The following is a 23862-nucleotide window of genomic DNA, read 5'->3' as shown; positions in this document are numbered from 1 at the left end:
ATGGTGTAATAAAAGGAAAGATATATCTATCTTTTGAAAGCTCGTAGAAATTAATAATAATCGATATATCAAATTATACGACGATATAATAAAGTAATATACTTAGACTAATAATTATTTTAAATTAGCAACAATATTAAAATATATTCTTCTCGGTTCCTAAATTCGTCTAGCTTTCGGTCGATCGGACAGAAACCGCGGTAGAAAACGCAGGATTACGTTCTAACGGAGAATTCCCAGACTATATTACACGGTTTTTGCCGCATTGGTTTACGTAATAGCGCGGAGAAAGCGCCAGAAGCTGCATAAATCGCGACGATCACGAGCATCGATCGTGAACTTCGGGGAAAATCGAATTAATCCGAATTTACGATTTTTACTGGAATTTCTCATTCTCTAAAACATATTTCAAACTATGTTGGATCCTTCAACTCGTGCCGGAATAATTTCGAAACTAAAACAGCACTCTGTTATTTCTTTTGCACTTAACGCGCGAAATGAAACCAATGAAAGTATAATAAGCTTCTCGATTTCTTAGAAAGATCTTGTCACGACACGGTGCATCGTTCGACGTTAGCGTGATTGTTTGAAAAGTGACGAGGAGTGTATGGTGATTAGACGTTCCCATGGTGGCGTCCGTTGCGTGGAACGAATCGCGTTCTCCTCTGTTTCGATTTCTCATGCGGCAGAAGTTACATGAAACGATGATATCGTCGCGGGATCGAGTGTTCCGAGAGTAGCTTCTGAAGTTCTCGATGAGAATGGAACTTGTTGTCGACAGGAACGACGATAGAATCGGCGAGACCCGTATGCTAGATCGTGGTAATTCGACTCGCGAACGTTTTCAGGGAAACGGTACGTTGCTAGGAAGTAGCTTGTCGATTCTACTAAAAAGACAAGATTGAGCGCATTGTAGATTTTTATCCGATATATCCTGTACATCTTCTTCGAAACTTTTAACTTGCCAAACAAATATTAAAATTGCTCTTAATCAACGTCACTGATATTCGTCAAAGATATTTCAGAAACTTAGTTTTACTCGAATAATCCTACGATTAAATAAAAATATTATCAAACAAATTCGGACATCCTCAACAACAACTTCGGTAAATAAAAGTAAAAAGTATCCGAGACGCGTTCAATAACTAATCGAAAAATCCATCAGATTTTTACTTCTTCGAGAAAAAAGTCAATCTTGCCTGTTGTATACTCTCGTTCTTATGCAAACGTGAGAAATATCCTGGTATTGAACGACAAAATCGAGGGCAAGAGGACGGTCGCGATCGAGAAACGGTCGATTTAAAGCGTGACCAGGAATCTATCGCGCGGACACGGTTTGATGGACAGGCGAGATGGACAGAAATCGAGTAAGAAGCTTACTCGAGATTCCGCTCTAGGCGTTTGTTGCTCGAGAAACAGAAGAGACACGCCTGGTGTGCGAGGACGCGGAACGACGTTACAGGTTCACCATGGAATCTTTGGATTCTGTCACTTGGCATTTTTCCCCTTGGGTATAACCCACCTACTAGATCGCTCCTTTGTCCTGGTATATACTTATTACGTTAACCCAGTGGACAGATGCGTATCAGCTAGTCATCGATCCTTGGTAATCGCTTTGCTCCACTTTGTCCCTCGTTTCGTCATCATCGATAATTACCATAGATCCCTTTACTTGGATACAGTTGCTTCAAGTACAGTTACTTTGCCTCTTTATTCTTTGGGTAGAGTGGATGCTCCCGCGGGTTTAGAAAACTCGAGGTAATTGCGACAGTATCGTATCAATTAAGTAGATGATCATTCAGACGCGTTTTTTAACGAACCTCGTGTTCGGTCTTGTCCGCTTTTCCCTCGGTGGCCTGTTTTTTGCTGATTGAAATTACGCGAATTAAAGGAATTGGAAAATTAACGGTAGTTTGAGGGTAATTTGTTACAAATTGGGTTATTATCGTTAGTCTCTTTAACCTGTTTGCTGATTTTGATTGGTAAATGCGAGTGAGAGGAACACAGTGATCGAAATTTAATATAGCGTTTCGCTGATTCAGCGGTAGCCGCAGTTACTATTTTTATAAACATAACGGCGCAACTATAGAATCTTGGTCTTTCATTTCTTATTTTATTCAATCACGCCTGGCCCCGCCGAATCAGACGATATTAATATCCTTGTTTTCGTGTTATATTCACGTCCGCAAAAGGACTGGAAAATCGTCGCTGGAGGCCGTGGAACGCGTTCCAGGTGGACGTGGGTCAGATATTCGTGGCAGCTTATCAATATTCATAACGTATGCTCAGCTCGCGTTATACATATCAATCAGCCGTGGCCGATTCGAAAATGAGCCCGGCCAGATCGCCAAGCCGTGTACTCGCGCTTAACGTTGTGATTTAACGTTGACCAAATTCGCTCCTGGAAATTGCTCGCCGACGATTTTAGATAATTCCCATGCAAGGCATTCCCTCGCGGAGGGAGAGATGACTCCATCAGCTTGTAGCAATCTTTTTCGATCGGCCAGCTCTCCTTATTCCTCGACAACGTACGATCGTTTCTTTTTCGACGAAATGCCAGACTACCGATTTTTTTCTTCCTACGAATGAGTCGTACTTTTTTCCAAGATGATAGGTTTTTAAGCTCTTCTTTACATTTTTTTTTGTGCTTGATATTACATGTTTACATGGTTTTTTTTTTTTTTGAAGGCACAGCAGGTGTATCGAGATAAGATTTAATTAATCGGGTATATTACGTATTCAAGAAGCTGTTATATGTAAAGACGGGCTTGAATACGTAGATAATTTCTAGAGAAAGAAGATGTAGATAGTTCCTGGGAAGAGTCTAATAAACTAATATCAAAATATCTGCTTTCTGGTTCAATTTAAATGTAACGTTTATGAGCATACTCGCTGCGATGTGTAACGACAGTAGCAAGAAATTAAGTGAGAAAACGATGGAATTAAACGTGGTGCTGTCCTGATCGTCTATCGAAGAAATAAAATAGCTCGAAGAATTTCTGTCACCTGTTGCTGGGAAGTAAAACTTGAAACACGATTTTAAACGATGTAGCTTGTCCGCACGATTGGGAATACGCTATTTAAATTTCTGTTATCATTACCATTGTGCCATATAAATTTCTTCTTCTTTGACTTTACAATTCAGAAGCCTATTAAAATTCAGGCTCACTAAATAAAGAAATATAACAATCTTTCGAGCAGCCCGAAAACGTCTCACAAACTTGACGAAGTTCAACCGCGACCAAATTCCGCCCAACACATCAACTTCAATCCTACGAAGTTGCAACACCAGGATTTAACATGAGTGGCCCAGGAAAACGGACACCGTGTACATCCTCTCTCTCTCTCTCTCTCTGTCTCTCTCTGTCTCTTTTCGGTAGAGGAATTCCTGCACGTCACCGTGTCCGCCCAGTGGCTCCGCCGAATCGCGGGGGACTCCTTATATAATTAACCATTAAATTATAAGTTTGGCTATCGAACCGCCGGCGAAGCTCAGCGCCGGCCTAGAAGTAATTACTCGGCCCTGGAGGGGCCCCGGAACGGCAGCGACCTTAGCCGAGATCGTCGTAGAAAAAGAAGAAGGGACGCGAGAAGAAAGAGAGGAAAAAGAACACGTTACAAGCAGAGGTTGAAGAAGAGCGGATAAGTAAGAAAAAGGAAGGATCGTATCGTATGGCGAAGGAGGAAGAGAGAAAGGTGAAAGGGACGAAGGGAAATAAAAAAGAAGAAGGAAAGAAGAAAAAGAAGAAAGGTAAGAAGAGAAAGAAAAGGGAATAAGAGGGGTCGCGACGGCTACCTTACTTCGAGCACGGAATTGCCAGTGCCGCTTCCATCGGCGTAATGATCAGAGGCGGGACTTTTGCCTTTTTAATCGGCATTAATCGCGCCAGGGGCTCTATCCCGAAGGCAATGCTGTATCGTCGTTATGTTCCATGCCGCAACGACCCGACGAGAGCGATCTGCATTAATGCGGATGCCCACCTTTCCGTCCGTGTCCGCGGCTGGATTCTTTCGCCGGGATGAAATATCGAGCCAACCCCGGCCTCCGTACCAAAGTTATGAGGATTGCTTATTGGAATGCGCGCGCGCGCCGCAGCCGATGAACCGGACGGTAGCTGCAGGTGCAGGAAGTGAAAACCCGCTCTGCATCTACAAAATGCTTCGATTTGCGAATTGGAGTTGAGTTATGGACTGGGTAATATACTTTTTCTTTCTTCCTCCTCTTCTTCTTTTTGTGCGAAAGGAATGTGGATTTCTGTGATTCGGAGGAAGAGGGTAATTAAGGAGCAGGATAGATTTTTTAATTTTATCATTGGAGAATAGCGTCGATTAATTTTGATTTGAGATTTAGAGGATTTAGTTATTCCACGTTCTGTGTTTTAAACGTTACCTCACTGTTCCATGTAAGGATTACAACGCGAAGATTGTAACAATCAAAATTCTTTCTGTTGTTCGAGCCACTCGGAAACTTTATTTTACCAGCCGCTTTCAACTATCCGTCTGTATTTTCATACTTTCGTAAGGAGTAACGTGTTCGCTACCGTCGTGACATCTGCGCGATGGCCCTAATTCATCGTGACAGCCGGGCATCATACACATGTGACAGCCATGGTTTTCAATTTTCTGATCACTTAAATAATTGAAATCTGCTTTGAACATATTGTCAGTTTAACACATTTTGTACGTACGTAGAGTGAAATCGTGCAGCACATTGTGATTTACTACTATAATAAACTGTATCTACACAATAAACCTGAAGCGGTCGGTTCTCCACACGCCACATGGTAGCGAGCATGTTAATATATTTCTGTCAAATCAACTTTCCAACACAAAAGACTATATCTTACACAGGGCAAGTCAAGATCAAACGCAACAAGTTAGATATTTCAAAATATATTGCAGCTATTGTTGCAAATATCGATTATCGAACCGTTTGTTTTGAAAATGGCAGCCATTCCTCGAAGAAATTGAGAAATTTGCATATACTTTAATGTGATTTTTCGATTTATAAACAATTTATAATTAAAACCTTAAAATATTCGTTTGTCACAATGCAATTGAAATCTTTCTAATAGATGAAATTGCATAATCATTTATTTTGCAAGTGGTGTTGTTAGTTCATTTCCTGTAATCTGTACGCTGTCCAACTAGACAAGGCACCAACAATCAGAATCAAATGATAGCAAATGTAATCCCAACCTTACTCTATCTTACGTAATATCGCATGTACGGATGTGAACGAGTCGTTTAAATGCGAATCAGTAATATACTCGTAAATTATTATTACATTTATTAAATTATTATTATTACGATTAAATTAAAATGCTATAATTAAATGCAATTATTACTACATTTAAGGTATTATTAAATTAATAATAGCTTTGCTTTTATATTGGGTCGTAAGTGCAAACCTGAGATTGAGGAAAGTATTACATATAGTCGTTATCTTACTCTCTTTTCTCAATGGATAACCTCGCATCAATATTAGAATCTGACAGTGACACAGATACGTTTAACGCAGTCTAACACAATAATACTACAATAATTTCAATTTATTTACTTTCAGTTCGTTTATTTTTAACAAATCGATAGATATTTATAAAGAAAAATGGATTAAGGTAGAAAAATCATCGATCTTGCGAGCAACACTGCGCCGAGTACACGAGACGATGGATCTACATGATCGGGGACAGGATTTTTTCGAATGGTTTCAGATCGCTCTTGCAGCGGTTCGGTCGGGCGGTTCTCATCGCGTCTCGATGATCAGGAGGACGTGGCGCATTTCGAGGCGTCCTTAAAGGTGGCCACACACGTCGCGATCTCGGTACTCGTTGTCTTCTCTTTCACGTGGACGGTGCCGCAGTGGTCATCAGGGGTTAAACCAAAGGCCGAGCTTTGTCACCATTGCCGATCTTCGACCGTGTCTCCCAGTACTTACAGCCATCTAAACCAACGGCTAATCCCAATTTAATGTCGCGCTTCATCCTTCCTTTTCCTCGCCATCTCATCGTGTCACGTTTTTCTCTTTCTACCAAGCGATCGCTGCGCCTCCGTGTACCTCGTTTATCTCTCGAGCCAGCTCGTGAAGAGAGCTCTTCTCCTAATGGTTCTCGAAATATCGTTACATCGGTTTAGAATGTTCCTCGGCTGCAGGGAAGAGCGGAGTGGAGGGTGTTGTTCAGCGAGGAAATTAATTGGGAACTCGATGAGACTTTGAATTTTGTGTTTGAACGTGGGACATATGGTGGTTTGATTGAGATTTTATCGCTGGATTAATGCAGGTACAGGTACATGTCCTGTTTCAAAAGTCTTAGGTCAGTTATTATATTTATTTGAGAAATTTATAATGGATAGCGTTTAATAATCGTTAAAAGATAATGACTAGTTCGTATAAAGAAATATTCCTTCCATCTCGTAAATTATTTCTACAACTAAGAATTTTAATAAGTTGATTTCTTTCGGAACACACGATGAAGTATGATTTAATTCGCAATGTAAAGCATTTCGAGACTTTACGTCCAAGTGGATAACGAATGCTTCTCTTCTACTTTAACTGTCTTGCGAAAAGAAGTAAATCGGGGCAAAAAAGAACTCGTAGCATGACCTCTTCTTGCTGCAGATCTTTTATCTTGTCAGCGAGCTATCGACTCTTTCAAAGAATTTCTCAGAATCGTGTCAGGGAATGAATTGATCGATCTACTCTTTTGTGCGATTCTAATTAAAAATTGCAACGTAGGTCGTGCATTCTTTTACACCTACCAGTCCTTGTTACGTAGGATTCATTATACTCTGATCTACATTCTGCATGAATATATTTCACGCGAATAAAAAGCAGATTGATTAATACGGTAAAAAAAGGTCGCAAAGTGAAAAACATGGAAATACAAAGATCAAAGTGATATAAATCGAAAAGAAGAAGTTCTTGTTCTGTTGAAACGAATTTCGTTCAGACGCAGGAATTTAGTTCTGCGCAGAAATTCCTTCGGGAAATCGTTCGATAATTAGGTCAAATTGCAAACACTCGGAAATTTCTTGGGTTCGTAACAACAGGATACATTCTGCGTGCCAGGGGAAGAACGTCGTTCCACGGAATTTCCCAACATGATGGACATTCTTCCTGCCACTGGCATTCTTTATGAAACTGTTAAATTTGAATCGAAGAAACCGTGTTGGAAAATTCCCTGCGTTTATATCGCATCGATAGTCGGAGAATCTGAATGTTTTTTCCTCCTGTTTGAATTACGTGAAAAGAATTCGTCCTAGAATTCGTAATTTGTCAGCTCGATTTGCACCATCTGCGATCTTTTGTGATTATTGCGAATTTCTAGCATACCTGTATCCAGCGGCAGATGTTAAACCGATTCGTAAAAAATAATAATTAAAAGTTGTAGAATTCAACTTCGTAAGAATTCAAATAAGTATTATTCGTCTGAAAAGTGTAGAAAAATGACGCCAAAGCGTCACAAAATAAATTTTCTTTAACCAAAGAAAGCTATAATATTTCCAACATATCAATCTTTCACAATTTTCTGTAATACGAGATTTCTACAATTTTAATTAACCAAAATTTCTCTTTCTCTGTTGCAGGTAAGAAAATTATCCACGCCATACCGCAATGCCTTCTCTGGTGCCAAGGTATGAATTAAAAGTTAATTTCTGGCCACCTACAAAGACTCGTAACGTTCTAAAGATGAATCCGTTCTAATAAATTACGATGAAAGCAGCGCGTATATTTAGTATACAAACGTGGGAGGATAGCATATGCATGTTTGACACTGACAAAAATAAATTCAGTGAAAGCTAGATGTCTAATGGTCGCGATGATAGAGGGTGTTAGCAAATCGTGAAATTAACTCTTCTTGTAGCGTTAATGACGGCTGATGTCGACTAACGTTGAATAGCGATCTTATCAAGAATAACGTAATTATCATGTTGCTCGAGGACCTTCGTTTAATGACGAAGCACCTTCGTTTTACACTCTCGTAATTTACTGACAATTTTCATTCGTTATTTCGTCGGTTCGAATGCTGTGTAGATCTCGTTTGGAGTTTTCTTACTTGAAACACTGTGTTACGTCACACGCGTGCTTTTATAGCTCCCAAAAGATTATGAAAAGTCAGATAATAATTCACTGTGAGATAAAAGAAATAATAATCTTTCCAAATAATAAAAATCTTCACGAGTGCCTCACCTTCGCTAGAAAGATGACAGTATAAGGAAAAGTGTCACGATGATTGATAAACGACTGTGCACATTCCCGTTATCGCGCGATGTTCAACGACGTATGGGCCTAAAAGATGATCTTGCCGGATCGTTTATATCGATTCCTGGTACACAGCCAGATATTTTGCACACGGTGAATCTAATGCACGAACGACACGTTATCACCAACGTGCACGGAATCGACGCCGGCCTTAATTATGTGCATTAGCGCGATCATCATTCTCGTTATTATGGCGTACAGAACGCTGCGGCATGTTGTAGCACACGGCTTCAAGGGAGATCGTCATTAATATACTACTAACCAGACAGCCTTGTAGCACCGTGCGTTTTCAACAATGACTGCGATAAATCAATCGACCGGTGATATTTGTTTTAATTGAGGAATTTATTATCGCGCAGGTTGCAACAGTTACAAAGGATGTTCGTTCGAGGAGTTGTGAAATTTCATTGAGGAAAACTGTATAGTTCTTTTGGAGCAATTTTAATGAACTTTTGAAAGCTCAATGAAAGTTTACAAACATATTTACATTCGCTGAGTTCAACAGTGATTACGTTTGTTAATTACAAACATATTTACATTTGTTAAGTGTAATTTGTATATTTCTACAATAGAATATATGAATACGTACTATCTGTGTATTATTATGCCATTTAATCTTTTCTATTCAATGTGATAGTATTCAGTAAATTGTTTTTACCTTCTTAACTATTCATTTCAAAGAGAAACACAAATGAGTTTTGAATTGTGAATTATCTACGTAAATATTACATAAATAATATAAATGACATATTGAAAATATCAATTCGATTGTAATAGTTGCTCAATACTATTATAGTACTATTCATTGAATAATATTAAATATTTGTTACAATAACTGAGAACTTCTAGTATCGATGAACGAACGACCTGTTCCTGTAATATAAACATTTTTCATTTTATGTATTATAAGTTCTATTCAAACTGATACACTTACTTACAGAGAACTTTTCTTTATTTGTTCGCATAAGAACTTATGATGTGGGAACGTTATCTAAGAAAGTTCCACGGTCTGTGTTTTAAATAGAATTTACTAAGATGTTCCATAAGTCTTTCGATCCCCGATTATTAACATTCAATGGCGAATCTTTAGCGTTTTAACGTCTTCATTCTGTTGAAAGCAAGATAATCAAGAAGCAAAGCAATGAAATCAAGATAATCATCCAGCAAATCGACATTGTAATGTTGGAAACGAAATGAACACAAGGCATTCTCTCATATAATCGAGATAAATGTCACGTTCACGCTGACAGCTCTTACTTTCCTTGATTCTCACGGGTCCATACGCATCGTTTCGATTTTAATACCAAGTTTCGTGTCCAATAAAGGAGAAAGGGAGCCGTATATAATTGATGAACAAAAACGTTTTTGCGCGATACACGTCGAGACTCAAGAAATCGAGACATTACGTTGCCTCATCGAAAGCCAGTGGTCCCAATAAAATCTGTCGGGCCGATATAATTAACCATAAATCGTTTCATCGATCGATACAATCGGCAGATACATCGGCCCCCATGTACACCGCTCTTCTCTCAATTCCGTGTTTCGTGTAACTCGGTATTCTCGGTTAATATAATTCCTCGATAAGCGTGGCTTCCATGAAATACTCGTTTCAGCTCTTTCCATACAAATTCCGGTCATTAAGATTTACGTAGCTTGATCAATTAACGAATCGCAATTAACGAATATTTTATCAAATTTCGAACGTTGATTCTCTAGATTTTACTTGTAGCAATCCAAATATTCGTCGTCGAATATTGTACAATGAACATTTTCTCTCTATCAACCCGATTTTTAACAGCAACTTGTCGAAGTCACTGGCGAAACCAACCCGCAGTAATACAATCCGCTTCTTTGTCTTAATTACTTGCATCGAAACATCTCGCTCGTTTCATTCCTTCCTTTTTACTCGTCTCTCCCTCTTTCTTCTTCCTGTCTGCCCCCTTCTTTGTTCTTTCGGTTGCACGGGGTTACAGCGTGTCGCTCGGAGCCGAAGTTGTAAATTCGCCCCGCGGTTCGGTTGCGTGCCCTTTATAGGCAAGGGCTCTTAAGGGGCCACGTCCGAGTTTTAAGGTCCGTAGGACCGGTGGATCGCGGACATGATTGCATTTGCATTATACACGCCGCGGCGCGCACGCAGATTTATCTGCCCCTGGGGTTTATTTATCTGGAGTTATGGCAAACACTGACCGGCCTGAAGCCGGCCAATAACGTATGGTAATGGGAGGGCTCCGATTGACTTTTTTACCCTCAGCTGTCTCTCTCTTTTCTCCAACTAACCATCATTCTCCGTCTTCGCCAATACCTCACACTTTCTCTATTCATCTCGCTCGCTCGTTACACTCTCCTTCTCCTCGTTCTTACACTTCCTCCTTTTCGTCTCTGTACGCCTATCATTCATTTCACTCTTCATCCTCCTCTTACTTCCACTTTCCTCTTCTAATACCGCGTGTAACTCCGTCTAGTTCTCTCCGTGTTGCTTTCTCTGTCTTACACGATCCTTCTCTTTCCAATAGTTTCCTCTCTGTTCGCTAGCCAGTGCTTTTATTGGGCCCGCGGCCTATCATAACACGAACGATCGGTGAACCTTCGACCCTTGCTCGATCCTCCTATTTCGTTCCTTGCTTCGTCCTCTCGCTCTGTCTCCAGGGGTTTCTTTGTCTTTCTCCCACTGTCGGCGTGGTTTTTCCTATTCCTCTCCCTTCGCCGTTCATCGACGCGCGTTTTCTGCCAGCCTCGCCGCCCCTCGGGCCCCGCTTCGTTCGACGAACATTTGTACGCGATTCTTTCACCGTGCATCCTTTTAATGGATGCACGCTGCTTGTTCGGCGAATGTATATGGGTACGCTAGCTTCACCGAGTCGGCTGAATAAAATTTGTTCGCAGGATATACGGATTAGGTTGGATGCAGATGAGGGATGCGACCGTTGCTTTAGCCTTGAAGACCACGCGTTGGTATAAAACATGATTTAACGTGACATCGTTACAGTTTCGTATCGATAAAGCTACGCAATTTGATAAAGTGTTAGTGTTACAACGCGTAAGATAGCGCACCGTTAGGAATATAAACGCAGTGAATCGTACGACGTCATACGCGTAGAATCACAACGTCGTAACGTCTTCTTGTTCGTTCAGACGTTAATGGCGAGGTTCCTTTAACGGTCGGATTGTAAGTAGAATGTGACGTCGCGTGTCAGACGACCAACTATTTGTACTAGCGTTTCTTGGATGTGAGTATTACGAAGTTGAACCGTTTATAAGCTGTCGTTGTTATATTTATATCGCTTTCTTCTGGAAATACAATAAGAATGTTAACGCGTGATTGTTTAGCAACTGCAATGTATTAATTCTTTGCCTTGAGACATACCTATTTTATAACTAATCAATGCATTTAACTTTCACGACACGTGGCTATCATTAATAACGGAATGTCATTTACAGTCCAATATTAAATCTATCAGCAGCCATAAACGTGTCAGAAAACTATATAAACACCAGATGCCGATGGTATTAATAAATATCCAGCAGATAAATACGAGTGCAAATAAACTTTCTTCTAATGCATACAAATCGAATTGGAAGAGTAATTGAAAGGTACCAAAACGAGTAGCATTAGCATAACGCTACCATTACTAATACTAATAGCAGCCCATATTAGTTTCGCATCATTCTCATTGAATGGTATACAACGACCAATATAAACTCGATTTTCTCCATCTTCCTCGTGACCCCGATGTCAAGTATCTCGACACGACATCTTCAATAACATTAATAAAATACTCAGGCGCCTAATTACGATCATCTAAATCGAAGCCCAGCATCTTTATACTCGAACTCTCGATGCCTCGCAACAGGCAATCCACGGCTGAGGCCAGAGATAAATTGGCTAGATCGCTCGGTTGCAACTATAATTCTGGTTGAAATCCTAGACGCACGCAAAGTGCACGCAACGCGCACGGCAATAATAACGCCGTTAAAACGGCCAATTACTCTAACAGCAGTTTTTCCGAGCGTTGCTTGCTGAATTACGCAGCGCCTCTCTCCTTTTCTGTTCCACGAAGGAAAGCTTTTCTCCTACGGTTCCATCGTAACCTTCTTCAACACGGATTAGATCTATGAGAAAGCCACGGTACGGAGGCAGAAACATCGATTCCGCAGTTAAACAACGAGAAAGAACCATCTTCTTCTACGTTCCATGGTTTAGGAATGCACCATAAAACGAGCCAGACCCCTCGAAAGTGGCCACTTTAGTTTAAAGCATGGGTTCTGACCTGGCCAAGTTATGTGGTTGCAGGTCTCTGTACTGAATGTAAAAGTACAGGGGAATTGTCTCGAAAGAACATTCTTTTCACGGCTTCGAACGGACAATGTAAGATTTCTTTTCAATTTTGACCAATGGCGACTTGAAGCGTATTTTTAAGGAATTCTCCGTCCATTTTTCTAAATTCCTCCTACATAGCTAACTCTGTTATAATCTGACGTAATAATTCGTTAAAGGGAAAAGCAACGCTTGCGTTATTTTACGCGAAATATCAGCCGGTTCTGTCTTTGATTATTACTCGAATCTCGATAATTGCAGTTCTTACTATACTCGTCGCAGAGATAATTCACAATGTCATTATCTCAGTGGTCTCTGCTCAAGTGTCATACGCGTCTTATGATGTGGCTGCAGCAAACGCCGAGGCGCAGCGTACACTTTATTACTCGCGAAATGGGCGAATCGCTCGCAAAAAGGGCAGCTGTCTCATTAGCGGTGCTGTACGAGCTGGTTGATATTGCTTGTAGCTTCTCGAGTACGCTGACGCGTCGCTGTCACCTTGCTCCACAGACACCTTTTGCCATATACTCCTCTCTTAATCCGGCGAAGTCTATCGTGTCAGCACGGCGAAGGAGAAATCGCCGTGATTCGCTAGTAGTTTTCTTTTCGCACAGAACGGCTCCAGGTACGAAGACCTGAGTAGATCGTTTATCTACCGACTTACGTATTTCTTTCCACATAATCATCGTGAAGTTGTGATTTTTCAAATTTTCCAAAAATCATATCTCACACTTTTGAAAATTCCCATTTCGCCGTCACATTCAAACTTTATTCTAATCAACCAGCTGATATACATTTTGCAATCTTTCCAATGTCAACGCTATATTTCTTGGCTTCGTGAAGTTCCAAATTTCCAAGCAGCGCCTTGAGCAAACCGTAGAACGCCATTCGTCGACTACCAAATCGCGTTTATCGCAACGCGGCAAGACTCGATTTAACGCGAACCGATTGGACAGTTAATATCTCACTCCAGTAGCTTGGCGGTTTGCATGTCCCGTGCACGCGGCGTATTGGAAAGGTGCCTTTATACATACATCCATTCCTCGCGAGACTCGCGTGATGTATGAACGTATGTGGGAGCGGCCGTTACGTCATCTTCGTGTGCAACCGAGCAATTCTGCCGTTCCACAGCATCCTCAGCACGTGAATTCGCGTAAAATCGATATCGAAAGATTAAGGATCTTTGGGCAAGTCGAAAATCGTAAAACGAAGAAACAGTACGGTCCACAGTGGAGTATTTGCGTGGAAACGTTAGCTTGCGCGGAGAAAACATTCGAATATTTCATCTTTGGCAACTTTTTATTTCAGATGTTGTAGCACGCGTGCATTTATCTTCTTAAAGGATCGTGAAACATTTCTGATCGTTAAAGGAAGCATTTTCTTGGTAGTATGATCGTTCAGACGCTTTTTATAGCCAGAATTACCCTTTGGTAGGAACAGGAGTAACCAGATCCCCTGCACGATTAATAATAAACCGTAGTAGCATAGAAATCAGAATCGCGACGAGTGACGGGCGCTGTTAGTTAGAGGGGAATGCAATTTGTAAGAGATACACGGCGAGAACTCGTAAAATTTCAGTCGGACCGCAATATAAATTTCACGATCGTAAAAGTCGTTTATGCTATCGCGCATACGCCAACACGCGTGCACCTCGCGACGAATAACGAAATCGATTGCGATTCCCGAGCGAAAAATCGTTAAACCAGAACGTCACGTACAAAACCGCTGTGTTCTACTTGCGCCGCTAGATCTTGTTAGGTAAACACGACTTACATATTCACCGGTTGATCGCGATCAAAAACTCGGTTCAATTAGGCGCGACCCAGTGTCGATCAAATGAACTTTTCACTCGATTGCACGCCACTGTGAATTACGACGCTGTAAAAGCGTAAAGTGATTTCCGACATCGAAATCTGCTATTAAATTATTAAACTTAATTGGGAGCTGGCTAGAGACGACGTGATATAATGAAGTGGCTGTAAAGCGGCTGATGAAGAAGGGCCATTCTACTTACTGCATAGTAACTTGTTAATTCGAAAGTGTAAAATGATCATCAGCCTTATTTACGCCAAGTATTATTGATCTGTTTATTTCAAAGCGAATTACGCTGCAAGCGGCGCCTTTCTGTTTCAATTCAAATTTCTTTAGCTCGATATTGTTCTAATTTAAATTTGTCCCTGGAAAGATCCACTTACAAATAAAAAAAGAAACAGCGAGTAAAAGTTATATAAAGCTATATAAAGATATGGAAGTCAGCGATTTGTCTAATAAGGTATCTTAATTTATTACTCTCAATGTATCACAGAGAGTTGCGAAGGCTTAATCAAACGCGACTACTACTTAACAAGGAAAATGAAATTAGACGCAAAACCATGCTAAATGATAAATGAGGTGAATGTATCATTCTGTCCGGTTGGAATCGCTCGACTGACAAATTTATGTCACTGTCGGGGGTATTTTTCTCCGGTGCACCGCTGCCGGCGTTCCCGTTTGCCCCATGACATTTCTCTTGGCGTGGCGCCCACCACCCACGGTATTAAATGTCACTCTCTGAAAAGGACGTGATCGATGTAACCCCGGTTTTGCGTTTCGCTAGAGGGCCTTCTCGTGAACTTCTTCTGGCTTTATGGGAAACGACGCGTGCACACGATATTAACTGCATCATTTTCGAGTAGAATGGAAACGAACACTACGAAAATACCCTGCAGCCATTCGATGACAACAATCGCGCGGAATATTGAGAATGTAATGGGAACAACGACGTATTGGGAAACGCTTTGATACGTTAACTGAGTTTAGAAAAGCAATGATAAATTAAATGGAGGTTTCTCTTCTTACGTAGAGGCGATTGCAGTTCTTCGGATAATTCTCTTCGGTTTATTTGTGTCATTTAAATTCACTTTACAACGCGAGATCTCCTATAACGTTTCACTGTTTTTTTTTTCTTTTTTTTTTAGGAGAATCATTACCTTTATAAATCGTATGAATTTTATGAATTCAATTGGTAAAAAGGAAATTCAATCGAACAATTTCATTCCTTTAACAGAAGAGGGCTGTCGTCAAATCCAAGATTCTTCGATAATCCTCTTCCTCTCGAACGCATACTTCCACGCCACTCATAAAATCCATAAAACTCGACGCTCTGTATAAATCAAATTCCCTCTGAACCGTTGCGCGCATTAAGAACACGTCCGCGAGGGAAGCAGACTAATAATCGTGGTCGGATGACAGCGATGGTGCCAGGTTAATTTGCGTGCAGGCCGTGCAAGCTACCTAATTGGTAGATACAGATTACAGCGAAACCCCTCATTTATCGGTAAACCCGTGGCTTTACGGCTGGTTCGATAAAGAAAGGGCTGGCTGTCGCCGCGAGGTGTCCCCTTCCGCGAACATCTCAATTCCTTTAATCTGCCATTTTTCTTCCTTTTTTTCCCCCTCTTGCCCGCTCGGTGGTGTATCGTCGTCGTTCATTTGCGTAATCTCAAATGGCATCTGGAAAGTATGTACTCGTGTGTATGCACGATGTATGCCGATCGTACGGCGATAACCGACCGGTGGAATCGCGAGAAAGGAAACGAGGTTATTCCGCGCGCGTAGGGATGAAGCGCGAGATAAACGAGCCGGGCGACGAGCTAATGACAACTCGCCGGAGAAAGTTGAACGCTGGTTGCTCGGACGGTAGCCTTCTTGTCTGACCCTTCGCGTGTCGAATGGCCGCGTGCGTGCCCGTGTAATCACTCGCTACGCCGATATTAGCACGCCCCAGCCGCTTTTTTCTGCCACGGTGTATTCTGCCATGGAAGAGCCTCGCGGTTCTTCCGCGAAATTCCCTGTTGCGTAAACGATTTCACGAGTCTCGCGAGGAGGGTGTGCAATTGGGATGAAGAGAGAAAGAGAGAGAGAGAAAGGCGAACAGGTGGTTCACGAGTAAAGGAGGGTTTGGGAAGAGCGTGGCGCTGGGCTGAGGGTAACGATATGGTACTTTAATTTGATTAGGGATCGGGTTAATGGAATGGCGGGTGGAGTGGTCGGCTGATTTAAGCAGCGTGAAGCGATGAGAGGAACAGGTAGTTGATTTTAAGAACTGGACGGTAGAGATTGACAAAGCTATGGGAACTTGTAACTTTTAGTCTAGGTGATGTCTCGGTACGAAGTTTCTAGACCGATTTAGATCGATATTTCTCGAAAAATATATGATACTATATATTTCAACGCAATAGTTGTAAACTCAAGCCATCCCCGGAATGGCGAACGCGCGAGAGCATGGTGTGTCCCGGTCGATGCTTGGCCATTATTCAAACACCCGGAAGACGATCGAAGCGCATTGTTCGAGGTGGGCAACCGGCACCAGGGCCTGGATATCCGGGCTACTACCGAAAGACCACGAGGAACGACTCTGTACTGGGGAGAAAGGGGGAGGGGGTGGGAAGGAAGAAGGGACAGAGGCGAGCGTTTCTTCTGGTGGCGAACAGCGTGTAACACGTGGCAGTATCTTGTATCGGGGCCGCGATCCCCTGCTGGTAGCACGTTGTTCTACTCTATCCGCGGCGCTGCCATTCGCTTCTCCCCGCCGCGGATGCCAGTAGTGTGGCGGCGGCTGCGGTTCCACGGGGGACACCAGGCCGTCGTGGGGTCTCCACCGCGTCCCTGCAACCCCGCACGCCCCCGCCCAGATCCGCTGGCATGCCTACAAGAGTAGATTTCCTGCAGATAAACCGGCGACCGCACGGAGGTCCGCCGGTGGCCATAGGTGCGCTCTCCCCTTGACTACACAAGCGTGTGTGTGTATGTGTGTGTGTATGTGTGTGTGTGTATGTGTGTGTGTGTGTGTTCGCATATACGAGATCTACGTACGTAGGTGTACATGCGTGTGAGAGAGCCACGGTTATGGCTGTATAATATAGTCCCTCTGTTGCCCTCTCTTCTTTGGCCTTTCTCTGTCGCTCGTTCCCTCCGTGGCCGTCGAGTGCAGCCTGGGTTCAGCGGAGGTCATTGCAAGGTTGCCTTTCGAAGAGACCGCCTCGAACAGCCGAGCCTCTCCTCCGGGCGACCACTTTCCCCGTTTGATCACCCTGCTATGCTCTTTCGAGTGTTGCCGCTGCAACGAGCCAGCCCCGGAGGTTGAAGGTGAAGCCCGCGATGAGGTCGATGCGCTTTCTGCGCCGACGTTTTTACGGGCCGCTCTGTGCCTGCCCCGAGACGTGTGGGTGGACGATCCGAGGGATGACGAAGGCGTTCTGAGGGATCCACCGAAATTTTTGGAGAGGCTGCTTGGTAAACGAAAGATCTTTGGTACATATCTGTACGTACCGAGTGATTCTTTGAGAGGTGGTTTGGATTAGGTTTGTTTAAGTATTGTGGCATGGCGATGTAATTCGGATAGTTGTTGGAAACTACAATTAGAACGGTTTAATATTCTGTAGCTTGTATTTGTTTTTCTTCCAGGTACCTGTATATAGTAATGGAGTATTGTAATTTATTGCATGGTACAGTTGTACTTTTTTCAGGCTTGAAATTGTATTGACAGAGTGACTGTAACTACCTAGTACAGTTTCTAGTACTTCTACTAGAACGTTTATGGCGCTCTAGCTAACAAGCAATAATGATATGTTGCTTTGCAACGCCTTCCCTATTAGTTTAAACCGAAGTACGAAATCGAGTTTGTGACAGCTGTGTTTATAGACGTTTACTCGATATTTCCTGTATGTTTCCTATTTTTAGTATTACCAACAAGTTTTTAAGAATCCGCTCGTAAGTTCTTTAAACAAAAACGAACTATCAACTTTCTAAAAATTCTTCGGATTTTTGCCCAATAAAATTCTACCACGCTCTTTACATTTCGTTCCGCTAAAATCACGCGCCAAGTTTATTCACCATACGAAATTCAAATTGAGAACTTCGACTCGGAGATTCCACTGCGATAAATCTCGAACACGTGTTCGCAGGAACACTAATAGTCCAGTCTCTTTTGTGTTTCCGTTTTCATCTTTGACCGGCCACGAATTCCCGGCCAATAAATCACACCGATAATTTGCATTTCATCCATTATACCGTTTTAACTGTACAGTTCGTCGATAGGATCGCGGGTCTCTGCACGACACCGACTTTGAAAAACATTGGAACGTCGGTTCTCCGAGAAATTTTGCCAGCCTAGATAAAATATGTTCGTAGGGAAACCATCGGAGCTCGGGAATAAGACGTCATGCCGTTAATTTGTCTCCAAACTGGGCATAAATCAGCTTGCTCGATCTTTCCTCGAGCAAGGAAAAGCGCGAACACGTGGTATCGAGCTTGCCAGCTATGGATCTTACGCTTGTACTCGCTCCGGCTGAGTTTTTAACTGTTTCCAACAAGTTTATCTTACCCCTCAGAATTCCTCCCCTACTTCGTGTAATTTATACGATGAGATAAATTAAGTCTTGAATACAGTTAATAGAAATTATAGCAAGAAACTACCGTGGTGGCTTTTGACAAGATTCAAAGGACCGGATAAAATTATATATCTAATAAAAATATTCATAAACACAGTGCTAAATATGTTTACAAAATTCAGTGGATATTCGAATAAATATCTTCCTCTCAAGAGAAACTATTCTTTTTTCATTTTCAAAGAAATGTAGCTTCGATTATCAAGCAAAAAATGATTTTCTAATCTCCCAGAAAATTAATCAGTTTAACACATTTGCATCTCGTCGATCGTTCCAATGACACACAGCACCCTCGTACACGTGACAGTGGACCATCACTGTCTCGGTGGTGCGTTAACCGGAGGTGAACATTGATGGCGCGAGTTTTCACCGGAAGTAAAGCGGTCGAGGTCGGGACCAAAGGTTAGGACGCACCTACGAGCACCATTCGAGAATTTAAATTAGCTTAGAAAGTTCAGGGTCGACTCGCTACGGGTCCGTGCGTACGCTCGTCGACGAAAAGCGGCGCGGGAAACAGCTGCTTGTAGATCGATGGAAACGATAGCTCCCGGCTAAAGCGGGGAAATCGGTTCGATCGGAATTTTCGCCGCGTAGAATGCCGTTGCCGCTGCTGTGAAAGGAAAAGCAGCTTGTAATTTGTTGCTTAACATGTTTGTTTTGCCAGAAGGCGCTCGAACATTACCTTTTGCAAGTGCATTTTCATCCGAACGACTAACTTGATTTAACACGGAGTTAAATTTACCTAACACTCTTGTTCGCATACGTAGCTCTATGATGGAACATTTAAAATATTTAGAATGTTTCATCGAAAGACGATGATAGAATCACGGATAGAAGTTTGCTTCCATTTTTAAACAATTCTGTCTCTAACTATCGTCAACCGATGGAAACACAGACAGGAAAACTGGAGAGAAAAATTTTGCCCACTGAATAAATTGACAGCGAAGGAGCTGATATAAATTTTTTAATTGTATTCTTTGTGGGAATCTATATAATTCTATCGACAAACATTTGATAAATAAAAGCGCGATGTAACTACGAACGATTGACTCGCCTAATGTGAAATAATCTAGCACACCGTTTCGAAACTCGAAATATTAAAGTATTGGTGTAGCGATCAGAATCGAGAACGTACAAATACTTATCGCCGGATCTACAGAGATTCAATTTTCTTCTGAAAAATGAGTACACGTTTGAATATTAAAAGAAATTGTGTCCGACACACGGCAGTGAGTATCTGATAAGTTCTTACAACGGAATGCTAAAAGAAGCTCATTAAACAGATGTTACGCGAGATGAAGAAGAATTCTACTATTATCGAAGGAACATCGTAACGATAAATCATCGATTGGTTGATTTTCACCGGCAGATAATGCGTTTCGTGATGTGTCGAACTTGAACGAATTTAGATCTTGGCCTCTGCTGAATATACCCATCGGATCGAGGTTTACCTCATCAATCACGAATTAATGATTCACTGATTTGACAAGCACTAATACGTACAACGTCCTGGAGAAATTTGATAAACGCCATGGATCGATCGACGAACCGAAAGGTTCTTTCTTTAATGTTTGCTTATTTATTCGTTGACCAAGATTAATGAATTCTTTCTGTTAATCGTTGTAGCTTTGAAGTTTCCTCCTACTAATATTAGTACCATGCAGTGACTTTATACATAAAGAGATAAATAATATCCAGCGAAGATAAAGAAGAAAATATACATTAAGAAACTGAATAGTTTTAATAGAACTAGAAGCTTCGATCTTTTGATTCTTTCGAAGCTTACTGACTTTTAATCCTCTTAGTCATAATTTAATTAAGTCTTCTGTATCCGATAGAAATCCATCAACAAATGTTATCTAGACATTATATGTAAAAGGCAAAAGTGACCGGTTCATTCATCAACTCGGTGCAAACCGCTGTAACTGGAAACGTCCAATTTGGAAAGTATACTTGTTTCATGACGTAGACACGGGCAATAAGGAAGGATTTTTAAAAATACGTACTCCAAAGGTGTAAAAAGAGGTAAAAATTTTCTTTCTATAGGACGACCGTGTCAAGCGAGTTGCCAAAATTGGAGACGTGAAATTCGCCATACGAATTATTCAACTCTTAGGGGTATGTCTTTTCTCGAGAAATAACCATATTTTTATATCCGTTAAAGCTGAAGATTTGGAACTCGGAAAACAAACTGCTCATTTAAAAAGAAACGGAATGGTATCAAAACAGAACGTGATACACATAAATTACCATAAAAACGAGTAAACACTGTGCGGGTGAAGCTGCGGGCGGCTAGTTAGATACCAATAATTCCCATTGCCTTGAGATTAGACTGGGAATAAAAAAAATTATTCAATCTACTTCGGTGCCATTCAATTTACTTCATATTGCATTATATTACACTATACGCGCATATTATATTACTTCACGCTACAATTTCTATAGCATAAATAATACGGTAGAACGCGCCGGCAGCACAAAAATGGCAAATTATGAAAATAACAGTAGAAAATATCAATGTTGCCCGAGGCATTAAGTTTTGTCGATTTGCGAAATGGGTGCGCAGATGTAGGAAACTAGAATTTGCGAGCGGCACGAATCGAGCCGATTTATCGGCGCCAGTTTATCGCGAGCCGCACTTTAATAACGAGTTATTGCCGAGGACCACGCCGCGAAAGAGGCAGGCATTTATCAGGGGTTTAGCCGATAATAGAATGCGCTGGTTCGTGAGCAGTACGCGGGGGCGGCAATTTGTAACAATGCCGGATAATAAAGTGTAACCACCCACGCGTCTCGTTCCTTGTTCCTCCCTCGTTCAACGCGTTTATGGGGTGGAATCACAGATCTGGAATCTAACCTCGATGTCTGCCAGATTTCAGCACTTCTTTTATGATTTTTCGACAATATTCCAGCGAGTTATTTACTCTTTCTGTGATACGCAGAGGTAAGAAATATTCAACCATGTAAATCTAGTTCTTTAGTTATTTACTTGAAGAGACAGTTAGACGTTCGTAAGTTGAATATTAATTTCTATATCGTTTTGTCGACTTACAAGTCTCGTGTTGATTTACAGGTCGTATGTAGAGGGGCGAATATTATTAAAGTAAAACACTGTGTGATTTATCGTATTTGAAAGAAATAAACGCCAAGACCAAACTATCACGAATACCAACAGCAGATACCAGTTTTGTCTAAGTATACAGTGACGAGTATATAAATAGCGAAATTCCCTTTTCGACGAGTTGACGACAACTCGTATTGATTGGTGGCGAAAGCAATGGGCAAAAGCTATTTTTGCGACGAAAAATTTATTATTTTTAACTATTATTTTATTAACAACATGTACATTTTATTAGTAACACAGAATTATATTAACGATATATACGATACATACGAAGAGAATATGTTTTCTCTATTTGTATATCGCAAAAAATATTCACCATTTTTGTGTATTTGGATATATATAAAGAGCTGTGCATCAAAATGAATAAAAATGATACGTTGTATGACGCTTTATAACCACAGTTTTACGTACTATCTCTTAGAACAAAGATTTAAATTAAAGTTTGTTACATCGAGATATATCGAAGACTTCGCATTTCCCTATTTATATTTGTACACGACTTATTTGCTTACTCATTTAAAACTCATGAAACAAACTTGTTTCTTTTGTAGAACACACATATGTAACCTATTCAGCGGAAATCGGTTAAATCACCTGCATTCTCTAATCTAACAAGACAATCATCAGCAGGTATCAAAGATACATTCAATTCAAGTATCGTGCATTGAAATTTGCATGCAGATCACGCTAATCTGGATCTTCCTATCAAAGACTGTTATCTGCCTCATAACCGATGCACGCGAAAGAATATCCGTACCGTTATACATGCTAACAGGAAGCCAAGAAGCGAAGTTTCTTCTCGAAAACGTTTCTTGAAAGTCTAATATTATCTTCCTTCAAGAATATTCATCCTTTGTCTACTCTGGTCACAACAACGGCATTGATAATCTCAAATTTATTTCTCATATTATCTTCGCTGATAAAAAAGATACAAAAGGAAGAGACTTGCCGTATAAATGGACCTATAAACGCTTCTAACCTTCTCCTTTTCGAATCTAAATCTTTGATTTCCAGAAAGATCATTGTAAAAGCTATAACAATCGATCGTATAAAAATTAAGTGGAAAGGGTCAATTATCAATTCTGTTCGAGAAAGTAACCAATCCCTAGACTTGCCTTTATGCATACCATGGCCGTTCGACACAGATCTTTGTCGCGGCTATCGCGATCTCGTTATCGCCTCGACCTTTCGTGCATTTTTCTCTCGACCTCTCGTTCGATACTTTCTCCGATTGTTCTTCTATGGATGGAGAGAGGGCCGTGTAGAGGGCTACCGGCAATTTATTCCTCTCACGTGACCTGGTCTTATCGATTTCTCGAAATAAGAAGGGGGCACATAAGCTGCGAATTTGATGCTCGAAATCTCGAGACGGCGGATCCGGTGCGATTTCCTTCGCGACCGAACGTAATGGTGTCGTGGCGCCATTCGAAGTCGATCGTCCACGGCCATGACGCTGATAGTTCGCAGGATCGGTCGCAATTTAAATTCTAAATGCGATCCCTTTTTGCTCTGTCGAGCAGATAAGCGCGTCGTTACGATCTTCTTTGGGACTGGCTCGCTGACGGTTTTAAACGGATCGATAAATATCGCTGAACGTCTTGAACGTTGATATCGATATCTATTGATAATGTATTGGGCTGGATTTATTCAGTTATCACATTGACGACTGGTCAGGTAGATCTACCATTTGATAACTATTGATATTTTATCTTTGTCGCTTTTTATACTCTTG

At 41.3% G+C, this 23862-nt stretch overlaps 1 protein-coding gene across 5 annotated transcripts in view; it reads left to right on the top strand.

Moving 5' to 3' along the window:
- Nucleotides 1-23862, top strand: part of LOC138185405 (uncharacterized) — a 251665-nt gene that overhangs the window by 210764 nt on the left and 17039 nt on the right. The window contains exon 7 of one of the 5 annotated variants that reach the window (XM_069124296.1): nucleotides 8623-8770. The exons of 3 other annotated variants lie outside the window; for them this stretch is intronic. In XM_069124296.1, the coding sequence (XP_068980397.1) occupies nucleotides 8623-8688 (66 nt within the window). In that variant the 3' untranslated portion in view covers nucleotides 8689-8770. Of the gene's footprint in view, nucleotides 1-7587; nucleotides 8011-8622; nucleotides 8771-23862 lie in introns of those variants that run through there. One more of the 5 variants, XM_069124297.1, reaches the window with a different exon arrangement.

Source organism: Bombus flavifrons, chromosome 12, assembly GCF_040668555.2.
Source record: "Bombus flavifrons isolate JBK064 chromosome 12, iyBomFlav1_principal, whole genome shotgun sequence".
In the NCBI taxonomy this organism is placed as follows: domain Eukaryota; kingdom Metazoa; phylum Arthropoda; class Insecta; order Hymenoptera; family Apidae; genus Bombus; species Bombus flavifrons.
This window is presented reverse-complemented; position numbering and strand designations above follow the sequence as displayed.